The sequence below is a fragment of the Caloenas nicobarica genome, chromosome 5, assembly GCF_036013445.1.
Source record: "Caloenas nicobarica isolate bCalNic1 chromosome 5, bCalNic1.hap1, whole genome shotgun sequence".
In the NCBI taxonomy this organism is placed as follows: domain Eukaryota; kingdom Metazoa; phylum Chordata; class Aves; order Columbiformes; family Columbidae; genus Caloenas; species Caloenas nicobarica.
The window spans coordinates 8,097,102-8,114,259 of NC_088249.1; the positions used below are offsets into that span (position 1 = coordinate 8,097,102).

At 41.1% G+C, this 17,158-nt stretch overlaps 1 protein-coding gene across 1 annotated transcript in view; it reads left to right on the forward strand.

Moving 5' to 3' along the window:
• The first annotated feature begins 2,556 nt into the window (after positions 1-2,556).
• Positions 2,557-17,158, forward strand: part of NUDT14 (nudix hydrolase 14) — a 59,597-nt gene continuing 44,995 nt past the window's right edge. The window contains exon 1 of the mRNA XM_065636206.1: positions 2,557-2,710. Within this exon, the coding sequence (XP_065492278.1) occupies positions 2,630-2,710 (81 nt within the window). The 5' untranslated portion in view covers positions 2,557-2,629. The remainder of the gene's footprint in view (positions 2,711-17,158) is intronic.

Here is a 17,158-nt window from a genome sequence, read left to right on the forward strand (position 1 = left end):
GACTGGCTGGAACCCCGTCAGGCTTCATGAACGGTTGCTGCAGAAAGAGAAAAGTGGCCAGCACTATACGCAGACTCATGGATGGTGGCAAATGCCCTGTGGGGGTGGTTACAGCAGTGGAAGCAAAATAACTGGCAGCGTAGAGGCAAGCCTATTTGGGCTGCCCCACTGTGGCAGGACATTGCTGCTCGGCTAGAGAATCTGACTCACACTTCTTGCCGTGAGGCCAGTGCATTTAGCGCCAGGTCAGAGTCACCACATCAGTCAGCGCAGGCCAACTACAAAAGCCATGCAAGGGAACAGGAAAAGACGAGTGCATCTCACCCATCCAAAAGTTAGTCACTACATTACTGTCCATCGGAATAAGCAGGAGCTATGCGGCATTTCCTTCCCAGGAGAGTTCCTGGAGTTGCAAAGGCAAAGCCACTTGCTGCGCAGAGCATCCAGGCCTTAACAAAGAATCGTAATGAAACTCAGGTCCAGCTGCTCAACACTAGTCCCAGTATGCAGGACATATTTTTCCTGTTTATTTTCTCAACTCAGATTTCACCTGTAAAATGGTAACACTAAAGCACCTCCTCAGTCCCAGCCTGTTAAATCCTTAGGTCAGCTAGTGTATTCACACAACATTTTCTGATAAAGTAGTCTACAACTTCCAGTTGCAACTGCAACACTAGAGCACCCTGAAATGTGTTTTCCTGCAACACTGTGCTGAACTGTCCCAGGTACATCAGCGAGACCAGGTCTGTGACACATCACAACCCCAAAAGCTTCCCCCCTAAGACCAAGAATGGAATAAGCAATCCATCACACGCTATGGCACGTTCCCCAAAACACACACACTCAAAAGCTGAAAGTGGTGTCAGAATGTTTATTGAAGAGGGCAATCTAACTGGCTGAACTAACCTGAGTAGCCAGTAATTTTTTGTATAAGCAAACAGGGATACTGTAAACTTGCTGTGCATGGAAACTGCATTTGTACTTAAACTGGACTTGCAAGACCGAAATAATTTAATAGGAAAATATAGCTTAAGGTCCCTCAACATAATTCTGAAAAAAACAGAGATATAGCGACATACTCAATGATGCAAACAGAGTTACACAAATATTTTCAAAGCTACTTAGTTGCCTATTCGTTACGAAAGCTTTGCAAATATATTGTTAAAAACACACTTTTCAGTCTCTTTTTTTTGTCACTCGCGTTATTAGAACTGCTAGTAAGTGTTCTGCAATGTAAATGCTGCCTCATTTACTCCTTATTAAGTTTTGTAATTGCTGGATCTGTTATTTTTAGCTACATTGCTAAGATTTTTGCTACCACACAGCAAGATAATAAACTTTCTGAGTAATGCACTGGTAGTAGATTAGAAGCGAAAAAATAAACACATGCAAGAAATTTCAGATTATTCTGTGTGGTCGATATATTGACAAAATAATTTGATTTATATAGCAACTAAAATAGCTGTACACTGGAACATCTGTACAGAAAGTGAACACAAACCAGAGATAATGGTTGGTCATGAATCCACAAAATCATTATCAGGAATATTAAAACATCAAAGAGAATCTAACCTAATGTTGCATAATGGTGATCAAACTCTTATGGAAATCAGGAAATCATTAAAAAGAACAATGATTTGGTTAAAAAAAAAGAAAAAAAAAGTAAAAGAGGAGAGGGTAATTATTTTGCAACTTTGCCACTGAAAACAGCCAGATTAGTCTAATGAAGCTGCACTTATTCTTCTGCCATGGGCTGGGCATGTGGCCATGACTGGATGCGACCCGGAAAGTTTGGGAAGCACTGAACAACGCATTGCAGATTACCAGTGAACCTCTATTTACACTTGCATTTTCCGCATGTCTCATGCAGTTCCCATTTTGACATGAAAATACCCTGCAGGCACACGCAACAGAACGTGCTTTTAACAGCAATCCTGTGAATCCTTATGTACATCGAGGACTGGGACAACCTGTACCAAAATTCACAGAAAGGGCTGTCAGGCATTGGAACAGGCTGCCCAAGGCGATGGAGTCACCATCCCTGGAGGTGTTTGAAAGACGTTTAATCGAGGTTCTTAGGGACATGGTTTAGCGCCGGAGTTAGGTTATGGTTGGACTCGATGATCCTGAGGGTCTCTTCCAACTGAAATGATGCTATGAAAATTCAGCCCTTGGGTGTTTTTGCAGAGCAAAGGTGACAAGGCCCCTCTGTGCTGCTGCTGCCGCATCCCCGTTTTGGGGGTGAAAACCCACATTTCGGCTCTTCTCAGAGGGAAGGGGGCAGGAGGGCGCCTGCCATGGCTCTGCGGGCCGGCCTGCCAGGGGCTGAGCTGCTGGGCCGCGCACCGCGCCGCGTCCTGCCCGGCTGAGCTTGACCCTGGCCGCTGAGCTCGGCCCTGCCCGGCTGAGCGCGGTCCTGCCCGGCTGAGCGCGGTCCTGCCCGGCTGAGCTCGGCCCTGCCCGGCTGAGCGCGGCCCTGCCCGGCTGAGCGCGGCCCTGCCCGGCTGAGCTCGGCCCTGCCCGGCTGAGCTCGGCCCTGCCCGGCTGAGCTCGGCCCGGTCACCGGCGGCTGCGCGCGCCTCTCCCCTTCCTCCCCCTCCCGCTCGCAGCGGGCGCTGCCCCGGCAGGGATGGAGGCCATCGAGGAGCTGGTGCTCCAGCCCTGCACCTCCTCCCTCTACGTGCGGCCTTTCCGCCTCTGCTACCGCCAGGTGAGTGGCGCCGGCCGCCAGCAGCTCGCCCCTCTGCTCCCGCCCAGACCCTTCCCTCAAGGCCGGGCTGGCCCGTCCCCCCGCCCCTTCCCTCCGCCGCGGCCGGGCGGCGGGGCCCCTCCCCGCATGTCGCGGCGCGGAGGGGCGGGAGGCCGGAGGAGAAGGGCCGTGTGCCCGGGGGCTCCTCTGGTGCCCTGCCGCCCCCCGCCTCCGCCATTTTGGGACAGCGGCGGTGTCGCCACAGCAGCCTGCGGCTCATGGCGCCTCCCGCCCCGCAGCGCCCGGAACCGCCCTGGGGCGGCTGCGCTGCCCCGGCCGGCGGGGAACGGGGGGCCCAGTGAAGTGGCCCCAGACAGCGGGGCCTGTGCAGGGCACTGCCCCGGGGCGTGCCACCAGCTCCTCCGGGGGCGCGCCGCGCTCCCGGGTGCCGCTACCTCACCTGGCTTTGGGGCTGTTTTAACCCCATTCTGTCTTAACCCCGTTCTGTCTTTTTGGTTCATCCCTGGGCGGGGCACCTCTTGGTTTGGGCCTTGCTCTGGTGCTGATAATTAGCAGAATGAGCCCGTTGCAGGTGGTTGCCTCCATCACCGAGTCATGCCAGCCTCCGTGCCGGCAGGTGGGAAGCAGGGAAGGAAATCGCTTATCGCGTTTATATCAACGTGAGTCACCTTTCAGAGGTCCCCTGAGAACTGGTCCCTCCAACAGCGGCAGCAATGCACGGCGTGAAAAATTAAATCACAGAATGTCCTGAGTTGGAAGGGACCCACAAGGATCATCGAGTCCAACTCCTGTCCCTGCACAGGACGCCCCACAGTTCACACCGTGTGTCTGAGGGACTTGTCCAGGCTCTTCTTGAACACTGTCGGGCTTGGACCCCTCCTACCCAGGTAGAGCAGTGGAAGTGGAAATGCAGAAGAATTTGGACAGCCCTAGAAATGCAGGCTGCAGACCACGTCTTCTCACTCTTATTCCTTCTTTGCTTTGCTTTTAAACACATCAGTTAAAAAGGCAGAAGAGGGAATGTATATGGAGGAGGCGTGTTTAAGTCCAAGAGTGAAATAAGATGCAGAAAAAGAAAAGTAAGCGTTCAAATAGCTTTCATCAAAGCAAATGAACTGATTTTTTTTTTTTTTTTACCTTTTTCTAATACATTTTGTACATGATTTTCCCAAATAAATCTCTTTTCTAATTGGTTGGGATAAGTAAACATTTTGATTTGTGAACAGCTGAAAGCTTTACACTGAATTATTTCTTTTTAGATATCAGAAGAAAACTTGAAGAATGTTCTTTCATGTTGAGTTTTTGCTGGCATAGTTTATAAGCGACAAGTCCTACTTCTTAATTTCATTTCTGAGTCATGCTCGATTTACATGAAAAATGGCATTTAATTAAAATGTACAAAACAGTATTACAAAATTACATTTAATTGAATAAAAGTGCCTTAAACGCGATGAGTATGGTGAAGAAGAAATAAGGATGTGTTGGTCACGTGCTGTGATTTCACAGAGACCAACACTGCCACCAAAAGAGGATGACTTGCCTTTTCTGCATGTCTTGCTACTTCCCCCCCATGCACGAGTGTTTGTGCAGCAACAGAGTGAGCTGGATCAGGGATGTGGTCCAGGTCAAACCTAATCTGGCCAAAAAAATAAGCTGGTTTTAACCCAAACAAGGTCTCTGATTCAATTCAAATGCTTGTGCTGGCAGAGAGGAGGTGGTAATGTGGCAGTTAGGGATGAGTGTTTGGGGGCTGGTTGAAGGCAGAGATTGTTTCCCTTGGCCACAGCACTGTCTTAAAATGAATGTGTACAAAAGCTGGCTTGGGTCCAGCCTACTGAGAGGTGAACGAGCGCGCGACTGTCTACACCTTTTGCATTTAAAGACTGACTTACTAACCAAAGGAAATACTAAATATTCCTAGTCATTTGACTGCTTGTTTCACAGGCATTTCGGCCTGCTGAAAACCCTATTAAATACCTAAACAGTTAGCTGTCTACAATCTAAGGGAGTTTGGTGCCTGATCTGCTTAAGAACTCCTGAAGATTCCACCACTCATCAAAACCTGAAAATTATTTCTGAAATCTAGCCCTTGATCTTAACCATTTTATGCTGAGTAGGTCTTCCCCTTGACTTTTTTTTTTTTCATTCCCTAGATGGAAAAAGAACAGGAACTTTTCTTCTTCTCCATTCCTAATTGGTGCTGTATCTGGAGTAAAACTAGTTTCCCTGTTCCACAAATTCCCTGCATATGCTTGCAGAAGTTAACCTAATTGTAATAAAAAAAGTCTTTCTGAAAAACAGAATAATCTAAATGAGGAAAATTTAAATTATGGCATTTGTTGCACTGTGAAAACAGAAACTAGTTTGGATACTTTATGCAATATGTGGCGTCATGCTGTAATTGGAAGGCTTGGGATGATCTTACGGGTACCTTTTTCGATGCGATAACACGTCCCCTATGATTTATTGCAGACTGAAGAAGATTAATTGATGCATATTTTTGTGTTTATATGAGTGGAGGAGATTTGGGCATTGAAGACTGAAATTTCAAAATCTATTTTCGGACAGATACATTCTTAAACCAGACATTGATATTTCAACATAAATCCTCTGTCCAAGGGTGTATATAGAATGAGAGTTTTTATTTTATTAGTTTGTTTGGGGTTTTTTTTTTTCAGCTAGTACTTTTCTGTACAAGTAGGAAATTGAAAGAATTTTTACATACAACATGTGGTTTTAAGATTATTTCTAAGCATTCATGAGCACTTATGTTACAGCATTGATTCCTAGACATTTCGTCATGAACATGTACATTACAGCATTGATTCTAACACATTTCATCTAAAAATTATGCTACTTATGTGGATGTAATCTTGATCCCATCGCTATAGCTAAAACATTCAAGTCTTCAGCAGTTAAACATAAATTTAGAGGTAGGTGATTTATATCACAGTTTACCCTGCTAGTCTGATTTTATCCATTCAACCCGCACCCGACTGAGTTGTAAACCACTGTTGTTCTTGCGGTTTTCCAGACCACCAGAAATCTGAAAGACATCAGAAAGGGATCCATTCATTCAGGGGGTGAAATGAAATCTAAACAAAATGCCGAGTTAATACTGTTGAGAGTGCACACAGGCTACACAGGCGAAGAAGATTGTGGGTACACCTGATCAAGAGCAGAGCCAAAGACTCAGATGGTCTCTTAACTGTTCATCAGAGGTGCTTAACACATGCAAAGTTGTAGGCCAAAAGATTGGATTAATGTTTTGGCCAGCTGAGTATCTTCTGTGGGTATCTGGATGTTCAGACAGGGAGTTGTGGGTGCACACAGGAACAGAGTTCTAGGTACTAAGATCAAGTCAAGCGGTTACTGTCACGTTAGAGAAAACTCCAGCAGTGTCTTTCTAGCTTTGTGCTTGAGTCCTAAGTTTCCCTGTGTTGTAAGAGCTTGAGTCATCCTTTGGATTGAACCTGTCATATTCATTTACATATAGAAATATTCTTCCAAAAGACCATGAGAAAAATGTAGGTTTCTGGTTGAGCTGATCAGTAGTGAGGATTGTCTTTAGCCATAGGAGTTACTGAAATTACAGCTATTTATGCTCATGGTGGATCTGTGCTTTTAATAGGGGGTCATGAGATCTTTCCATATGAGGTGTTTCTTCTTCCTCTTTCTCCACCCACTCATATTTTAAATGAAAGTTAAGCACTCTGAATGTTTCCCATAGAGCATAAAAGTAGGTGTACACCCTTCTGAAAGAATTCTAGGTTTTGAACCATGAGAATTGAGGCAACATGCAGCTTGGCGTTGGGCATCCAAGCTATGGGGAATAGCTTGGCTCTCCAAACAAATCACTATACCAACCACTTTCAAAAATGATTTGCTCTGTATTTGTGTGGTGCAAAGGTAGAAATGGAAGTGCAGTAAAGGAGTAATGGAATTCAGCAAACTGTAGGCAGATTTGGTTAAGGCCAATGGGGAGGGGTAAGGTACAGTTTGTGTTCTTCAAAATAGACATCTAACAGCTCCTCAAAATGTTTCTCACTTTCTACTTGGGATTTTCAGCTGTCAACCCTTTCCTCAAGATGGGGCCCTCAGTCAAGTAAGCTGTGTTATTTTAAGTGGGGTGGCCTGAGGGTGAGGGATGGACAAAGTACCTCATGTAGCCTGATGAATATCCTCTTCATTTTGTCAGTAGGAACCCTGTTTACATATTTTTGTTCTGCTTGGTACTAAAAGAAGATAATTCATTTATCTCACATGTAGGATAGCATCTGGCTAGTTTTAATGTGTACTTGTCCTCAAAGTGCAAATTGATTTGTTGTCTAAAGTAGCTTTAAAACAAACAAATAACAAAACAAAACCCAAACCCCCCATATATCACCTCCTGAAGAATGGCTTCTTTACCAGAACTCCATGGTAAATCTCTTTTCACTTTTTCCTATTGAAGTTCTTCTGCTTTTCATAAATAATTTATTCAGGAGACCAGAGAGATGGCTAATGAGAGATTAACTCAATGCCCAAGGGCTCGAGCATTTCCCTGGGATGTGGTAGAGTCAGTCTGCAAGATCTTGCTTCAATTAATATTGCTTCCCACATCACAGGAGAGTGTGCTCACTGCTGGGAGCACATTTGTGTGTAAATCTCCAGCTCTCTTTTGTGTGTGTTAGCCTGGCACTGGCCTATATTTCAGATGGACCAAATACCAAGTTTAAGAATTCTGCTGAGACTTAAGTCATGAAGTAGACTCTGAGTAGTAACAGTTGGGATTTTGGGCAGCATTAAGTACCCAAATGGGAATCTGGTTTCAACACAGTCGTCTTAATCACCTGAGCAGGGATTTCAGTGGTTCTGTATGTTGGATTTGGACCCTAGCACAGGGTTTTGACAGAGCTCTAGTGAATCTTGCCATAGTAATTTCAGAAGTTACTGCATGCAGCTGTTTGTCTCCGTGCTAGTGGTTATTAGCCTCTGAGAATCAGTGTAAAGCAGAGTAGTTTTGCTCCAGCTCTTAACTCTGATGTTCCAGTTCAAACTCACCTCCATCAGCTCTTTAATGTAAATTACTGACCTTTGCATAGAACTAAGTACCTTTGCATATTTTTTTTTTGGTGACTTCTGTGCTGGGAACAGTATCCTTCAACAGGAGGCAGAGCATCAGCTGGGGGAAGTATCTAGTTGGGGGAATAATATCTTGAGCTGTTACAGAAACAGTTGCCCAGAGCTCATATTTCAAAGCCTTTGTGGATCTAGCCCAGACTCCTGTAGCTTTGTTTTTGAAGGTTGCTCTGGCAAGGGAGCTCTTGCCACTGTTTCCTTGCATTGTATAAACATATATGTGCATTCTGCCCAAGAACTTTTAGAAGTTTGCTCCTATGCTAACATCAGCTGTCAGTAATTTTCCCAGTATGTATGTGAGTTTGTATTTCAAATCTATGGAATGGTGAATGGGCATCTGTTTCAATGATGTGGAACAAACCTCAAAAATTCCGTGAACCATACAGTCGGTAGTGGTAAACTGGAAGTATTTGTTCTTTCGTGAGCTTCATGTTCCTTCTGCACTTCAGAGTAGTCCAGTGCCTGGACATTTCCCCACTGATTTAATGTTTTGAATGATTCATTTTGAAGTTAAATGTGAAAAATGCTCCCTTCAATTTCATTTTAAAGCATGATGTTTTCATTTAGTGTTAAGGGAATTCAGTTATAATCTCTTTGAGTTTTACAGCTGTTCTAAAGTACTTTTCAAGACTATCGTAGATTTAACACATCATGAACTTTATAATGGGTAGAAAATGTACCTTCAGAAGTAGTGCACAATTCATCAGTGAACAAGCACTTTCTTATTTCTAAGATTTGCTGCTGCTTGCTTTTGTGACCATAAGCAACCGCTCTGTTTCTGTGCCTTTACAATTTAACTGTCTTGGAGATGCCATGAAGATTAAAACCCTGATTCTATGTATACATGCAGAGAGAAGTGAGGCCTGTATCATTAATATCATGAAAACTTAGACGATGAAAAAAGCAAAGCGGTGCAGTATTACAATAATATCAACAATCCGATTTTACAATCTGATTTATTTTTTTATATGGTAATGGCAACATGAATGTGCCCAGCTGCCTGAAATATTATCTGGAACTTCTGTCTGCTTTTTTATAAATATAAAACATTCTTTTCTATTTTGACAGTTAAAAACTATGCTGTTGAGGGAGTAAACAGATTTTTAAGTTACCTGTTCGAACAAGTAGGTCTTCTGTTGAATCTTCAAAAGGTTCCAGTAGTAAGAAATATGCTACCGAGTAATACATTTATTTGCAGTTCATTTTGTCAAAGCAGTAGTGCAATAAAAGGAGATGCCATTTTCACTCCAAAATTTGTCTCATATTCTTCAGCTTGTCAAGTCTGTTATGTCAGTATATAACAATAATCTTAAATGCAAACATATCGCTTCTAGCTCAGGAAGTCCCTGAGCTGCAAATTGCAGGAGGCTGAAAGTATTTTAGCAATATGTTCTTCCTTAGGCATTTTGGCTTCTGTCAGAGGTAGGATCCTGGAGGAGACAGCTTTTTGATCTGACCGCTGCTGTGTTAACTGGGAATTATGGTTGAAGTGCAGTATAATTCTTTTATATGGGTGAAAGAAAAGAAACGTGAAGTTTTTGCGATGGCAGCATTAGGGATTTAAATACTGGGGGAATATAATTTCCTTTGAGTGAAACCGTTCTTTGCAATTAGAGCACAGGTTTAAGAAAAGAAATTGTGAATCTAGGTGTATCTGCTTCTGGTTCTGACATATACCTTGAAGTCAGCTCTGGAAATTCGTACAAGTTATTTTTGTATGAGACATTTTTGAATTACTGAAGGGGGAAACGAGAAGGATTAGTTAATAGGAGAAGTAGTTGAAAAGAACAATAATACTCGTTCTTGTTTCAGTGAATATTATGTTGTATTAGTCTTAATTTCTTTATCCAGCATGCTTTGATAAGTGAATGTAGGTTCCTTAAAGTAAATACATGAAAAGTAGTTGGCAGTGACAAAACTTCACGTTTAGGTCAGTCATATTAGGATTTAACAAATTTATGACAGCAAATGTCACTTATTGGAAAGAGTAAGGCTCTGTCAAGCATCTTTTGTAGCATCCTTGCACAGGGCTGAAATGTGTCTACACTTGCATAAGTGAATATTAAAATCTCATTTAATATCATCAATAGGTAGACTACTTCAGTTACTGTGCAATAGCGATGAAGTTATGACTCGCTATTATGAGGAGGTATGTAAGTTGTATTTAGTTTAAACCAGTATTTTTCGAGATCTGATACATCGCTCGTTGAGGGCCATTGGGCTGCTTGTAGGTCATCTGTGTGAGCTAACTAAGAAATACAGATCAATTATCAGCAGATTTTAATGTGCGACCAAGGTCTGCAGCTTCACTGGAAGATGTTTCCAGGTCTGCAGATGAAGAGGTTGAAAACCATCAGCTTTGACAATCCCTCTCCGGTAGCCTCATCTGCAAGGGCTTGTCTACACAGGACTTTCCTGATTAACTCCATGTCTCATTCTACAACAAAGAGTCTGGTTCTGTTTACGTTAAACCATTTTCAAAGAACAATTGCACTTTGAATTCATACCCTACCTTAATCCATGTTAACTTTCCAGCACGTGCCCTAAGGGAGCAGTAAACTAAACTGAATGACTGCATCCACACAGGGGTTTAATGGAGTTTAACTAGCAGAATTCAAGTTCAACGAGGTACTTACTTCAGATTCATTTTCTTGATGTCCTGGTATAGACAAGCCCTAGGAACGAAAGCGGTTTAGTTCTAAGTGGATGAACCATGTTATAAAATCCATCACTAAGATTTTATTTTTGTGTGTGTGTGTGAAATAAGACTACTGTGGGGTATAAAATAGGCTTTTTTGACTTGTTTGGTACTGTCTCTTTAGTAGTAATTGCAGTTAGATCTGAGAAATAAAGTAGTGTTCATGTTCTTCAACAACTAAATGCTTTATTTGTTTTTCAGTTTGGATCAAAATACATATGTTTGCTTAAATAGCAGAAACTTCTTTTTCCCAGTACCAAAAGTCTGTCTTCTGAATCATAATTTCAGCTATGACATTATGTGTATTGGGTACGTTTTAAAGCAGATGAACGCTGTAACATTTTAAGTGTTTACAGCAAATCTGAATATTATGCAAATCAGACATTTTCTGTAAACGGGAATATTTTTGAAAATGTCTGGCTTTGACGGTCTATATGGGATGAAACCATACTTATATTCCTGAAAATACAAGTTTGTTTTAAATAACTTTTTTACCTCAACTGATGCCATATTTAAAATACATTTGTATTTTCAGCTGTAACTCATAAAAGGTCAGCTCCTGTGCTTTGAAAACTGTACACAAGTCGATGTTGCATAAAAAAGCATGCTTTACATAGCAGGCATATAAAGTTAACTGCCCCTCTGGCTTGCATTCAGATTAGTTATTCTTCATAATTTTTAACTAAAGCAAGTTAAAGAACTCAGCTTTTTGGTACCGTCCTTCAGACATTGATCAAAATCTTGTTCATGCAGGAACACTAAAGTTTACTGAAGTTTAAACAAAGTAAAGCTCAGTTTTTCTTAGTGGTCAGCTCATGTCACACTAGAGCCCCGATCACTGATCAAAACAGCATTAATTATTTGTTTCACGTCACGGTTGCTGTGTCAAAATCCTTTAAATACCTCTTGGAGCTGAGAGGGAATCTCAGGGCCTGTGACAGAGCAGCTGGTCTGGACATGGGCTGATGCCCCAGTTGACAGGTTGTTGGATTAGAAAGAATATCAAAGGCAGCGAGTAAGATTAGGGCTAAGTGAACATCTGACAGCAGTTTGCAGCAGGGGAGAACAGATGATAAACAATGGGAGCGGGGTGCGTGGGGGGGTGAGAGGTGAGAAGGCCATGGGAAAAGTGTGGCGGCAATCACTAAAGCTCCAGGTTGCTGAGCCTCATGAATAGAACAGGAAATGGGATTTGCTGGGACAGATGTGCTGAGCGGTGATGAATACATTATAGGGAAATGAGGCTAAACTCCTAAAGGTGAGAGATGTTCTTTCTCTGAAAATAGAAAAAAAGCTTACCCTCCTGGAGAAGTAAGCATTAATACTTGAAAACTAATACAGAAAGAAGTATTGCTAATGGTATGTTTAATTAAATGGTTATTCTGCAGTAGCATTCATGACGAGCTCTAGGTCACGTACTTCTAGCATAACAATCTTACAGTGTTATTATGTATATAATATCACAAGTATTTATTTTAAACCCCAAATTGCACAAATGGTAGAATAGTTTGAATCATGGAACAGCCTGAATGGAGGTTCTGACTGGATAGTGCTCAGCTGCATATTCTGTATCTGGCATATATTATATATCACTCACATAACATATGTTTGATCCTGCCACCATTAAAAGAGAGTTGTACTGAGTGATCTTGTGAGGTCCTTCCAGCCTTACTTTTTTTCAGTTTGTAAAGTGATGGTGTGCTTGTAGAAAATTATACGTAACTGTTTCTGTTCCTTAGCATATTGTTGCTGTACTTCTTAGACTTCTTGTAGTTTATATTAGTGATGGATTCTTTTCCAATATTTATGATATAATTATCTCGGAAAGACAACACCTTTTTTTGTGGTTACTGATAGGACTGTATGTCAGTTCACTGACTTAGAATTTCTTCTGTGGGTGTTTTTTTAATTTTTAAAGAAAATTTCACTAAAAAAATCTCTTGTTAACATTTTGGTAGTTATTACTTCAGCAGGAGGATTTGCAGAAAGTATGATTGTTGACATTGCTCTGAGAAAGTATCGATATGATTTGTTCTCAGTCATCTAGAAGTTTATTCCACAATGTATTCTTCCAGTTTGTTTTACAAATATGAACTTGCTAAAATAAAGCAGAAACACAAACTGTGAGAGTCACCAACTGGAAAACATAAAGCTCAATGATGTAAGGACAAGAGGTGACTTAGCGGTAATGGGAATGCCCACCATCTGTCTTGCCTGACCTCAGATCTCTCACATGTGCTGCCCCTCTCCTCGAGATGAGGAGATGTGTGTCTGGCCTCCTTTAGTCCCTCTTTGCTCCTAGCCGTGTGTACTGTACTGCGGCTCTAGTTTTTAAAAGAACAAGGTATTCTAACTGGAACCTGGGATGAATAGCCATGTCCCATAGCCCAGCTTCATGGAAGTAGCTGTTCACGTTGCAGAAATGCCATGTGTGGTATTGTGACCACAGCGGCATCACCTGAATACAGCAATTAAAGAGTCCATAGAGCTCTGAAGTTCCAGAAGTTCCCCAAAATGAGTGATCAACAAAGATTGTACTTAAGTGGCCATAATAATAAAGAAATAAAATGGTGGCAAGCACAGCAAAACATAGATAAAAAGGTATGCTTTACTGATTCTGATCAGCATAAGTACTCTCCTAATAATTCTGTTTTCCATCAAACTTTGATTTCTACATTTTCATGAAACTGTAACTGAAGAACTCACTATTTGTTACAGGCAGTTCCCATTTTTAAAGAGTGGTTGAAGATTATTTGCAGTTGGCTTGCATAGTTCTTTAGTTTATATTCTAAGATTTAAACTGTTACCGGGTCACTGTCATTATGAAGGTTTCAGAAATACTGCAGTAAAACATAGAACTGTATATAAATCACTAATCAATTAATCACTAATTAATTCAATTAATTGAATGCTCATTGTATATGACTTCTAAGCAACAGGTACACTTCTCTGTACCAGTACTCGCTTCAAAATAGATGACAGGTTAGAAGATGTTTCCCAGTTACTTCTTGAATCTTTCTGTGTATTATTTTCTCCCAATAGGAAGACGATGAGGAGATGACCGCCACTCTGGGAATCAATGTCCATTAAGTCTACCAAAACTGAGAAGTGAAATTAAGAAAACAGCAAAACCTGGAGTTAGTTGCATCTGTCACTTTGAACTGATTTTTGGGGGGATGGGGAGAAAGGAGAGGATGAAAAGCCCTGAGGATCTTTGTGAGGAGTGTCTGTGAGAAAGTCTTAGGAGAAAAATCTAAAGATTGTTACTAAGCCTTGGCTTCTATTAGCCCCCTGCTGCTGTTCTTCATCAAGTTGTTTTAATGGCTTTCAAAGCAAGTGAGTGGAAAATGGTTTCTCTGGAACTTTAAGGAGACTGAACTAAAAACTGTCATTGCTTTATAAGTAAAACACATCAAAGATTGATGGAAGAATTGCTTGTTAAACACGTAGATTTTAATTAAAAAAAGGGAGATATCATAAAAGACATCAGATCATCATAACTACCTAAAGGTGAAAGTTTAATGGCTTGTCATCTACTCAGGAACCTGTGTTAAGTATCTCTTTCATAGCTCTTGTGACCCTCTGTGTGTGTGTGCATTATACAAGATCTTTTTTTTCCAAGAGGGTTTTCTTTCCTAATGCACAGAGGGAAAAGTACACAAGCATTCAAATGTAGGTGATGGCTACTGTGCTTTTTAATTTTATTTGCCCTGTATTTAGGGATTACTTCTTCTGGTATTTTTAATTACCTAGTGCTTCAAATTCTTATGTATTTCCGAAATACTTATTTTCTTTGTGTTGCAGTGTATAAGATTTGCTCTACATCTTCAGTGTGTGCAAAGTACATTTGTGTATCATGTAGTAATTGTATGTTTCTTCTGGAACCTGGTCCTCTTACTTTCTCTCCCCACCTTCTTTTCCCTTGACAGTCCTCCCGGTCAGTATGTAGTGATTTTTAGAGTTGTGTAGTAGATCTACTTTAAAAAAAAAAAAAAGTGAAAAAAAATGTGCGTGGAAAACAGCATTTCCCCTGACACGTTGAGCTTCATTCTTTTAAGCCAAATGCTTGTTCTGGTATGTCATGCTGCAAATGATCAAGGTGCGTATTTAGCAAGCAAATACTAACAATTGTTTTAAAAGACTGGAAGAATTCTTCAGCAAGCTGATGAAGCACACCGTGCATTATTCACTCTCCATCGTATGATTTCAGGAATGTTCCATGCTCTACTTTCAGTTTCAATTTGCGAGTTCTTTCTGGAGTTAAACAGCTACACCTATGCATGATTCCCACTCTAGATCTGGTTCTTAATGTAGGAAATTGTTTTTCCCAACAACCTAATGTGTGATGACTGTAGTTACTGGATTTTCTGCACATGATGTGGTTAGAAAAGGTATATATCATCAAAAGCATAACATCAGAGTGATTCTGTAAGAATTTCATGATGTGCAAGATCATTTAAATTAGTGGGAATATTGATTATGCAATCAACTACACAGAATTTGATACCACGGTGTTATTATTTTAAGGATTATTTGCAATGATAGTTGTTATTTTAGCTGATGTCTTAATTAGCTATAATAGTTATCTGTGGACTTGAAATAGATGTAGCATTTTGTTTTGCTGCATAAAAAGGTTCCAGACTGTAAATAGGTCTGGACTATAAAAGGCTAGACACTAAGATCCTTATGACGTATTTTTAAAAACTTCTGATATCCCAGCCTTGCTGACTGCAATGATATTTTTGTTTATCTCATTGGTGAGGCCATGTCTTCACTTGCAGTTCTTAATCATACTTTAAGCAAAGGCTAAAGCAATTTCACTAACGGATTTTTTTCTTAGAAAGTAAGGTGATTGGAGTTGCAGCAGTTCAGTGCTTTCTGAGCAGAAATTACATGTTCTGACAAACGGAGCTGGAAGTCAAGATGTGGAAAATATAGGGGAAGCAGGTTAATTTGTATATTGAGTATAACATTGTAAATAATTTAAAACTTTATTTAGGATATGAACCTATATAGCTCTTGTATGTATTCTTATCTTGAAATGCTGAAATAAACTGTCACTGTTGGCTTAATTCCATTTTGTTTTGGCTTTAAGACATACCTTTGTTATTATTCGGTCACTTAAGTTTGGTGAGCTTTCGAAGCAGGGGGATTAGAAGACAAGTTGTCTATCGAATCTTTTGGCAAATCTTAGTATTTCCTATGTCCGTCTGCACTTGGCATTCTGCTTTCAGCATTGTAACATTTCTGACACTTCAAATTATTGGACCTAGGTAGGCAGGCAGTTTCTGGCGTACTTTGTTTGCAATGCTTGTGTTGCTCTTTAAAGTGATACTTCATAGAGCTGCAGTTTGTATGGCCTAAAATTTGATCTGTAACTCATCTGGTCTGTACCACTCTGATAAGTTAAAGAGTAACGTGAGATTACTGGCCTCCTATTCAGTGAAACCAGTCAGTAATCATTAGTACAGAAATTACTACTATAGTACTTGATGGGATAGTTCCTCCAAAGTTGAAACCTGTTTGTCTCCCTGATTGTGTCTTTAAACCATCGTTTTTTCTTGTTGAGGAGAGTTGGTTGACCCGTCAGTCTGGAGAAACCTATTTCTTTTTATTTTGTTACTTTCTCTTTGATCTGTTGTTAAAACCTCTTGGCAGAGCTCTCACAAGACTCATGGGAACATACGAGCCTCCTGAGAGTATTACAGTACACTCCATAAAGATTAATTTGTAAAAGTAATAATATAAATGCCAAGATTTAAGTGTAAGAATTATGTTGGAGGGGGTGGAAGAGTAGAGATTTAATCACACCCAGGCGCTGGAAACAAGCTACTTAGGGAAACTATTTCACTGAACGGAAAAACTGTTGGATTATTTGCTTTTGAAGTATTTCTCAAAAAAAAAAAAAAAAAAAGGCAATGAATGCCAGTTGGCATTGTGTCTTCCCTCCCCTTTGTCTGTGCATTCTTCTGCAGCCCTTACGCCAGAGCGGTGGCATGTCGTCCAGCACGGCGTTCAAGGGGATGACAAACCACACCTAACACTTGTGCCTTGGGGAAAGGATGAAAGAGGAAAGAAATAACTTTCTGCAGTGTTTTGTATACATTTTTGGTCAGAAAAGTGTGTCTTCCTCTTGCAAGGGAAGGTGTGTAATTGCCTCTAGTACTTGTGGAAGTTAATTGTTCATTCTCAGACCAGCCCGGCTGAATCTGTGGAGCGAATTTGTGAACTTCATTCTTTCTCTAAGGTTTTAGGCTCTTCTGTCTGTGCTGCGTTCATGTCGTTGCATGCTCAGGATAAAGCCTTAGAGCTTAGAGTGTCTTGGTATTCTCTTGAAGAAGCCAACAGAAAAGGCAGTAAATAGTTTTTAACACGCTCGCAGTATTCAGTACTGCTGAGGAGATATGCTAAAAATCCCGGGACCTTGTCTAGGAAAACATTTGCAGTAAGTGGTAACCTTGAGTTCCTGTGAGACTCGGTGTGCAGGAGGCGTCCTTCCCTGCTCGTACCTCACCATGGAGACACCTCGGTGCTGCACCTGGCTTTGTTCCCAACTTTGTTGAAACTTAGGATCTCCCAAGTGCTGCTTGCTAACCTTGGTTTATCTTATTAATGCCGGTTCTTTGTTG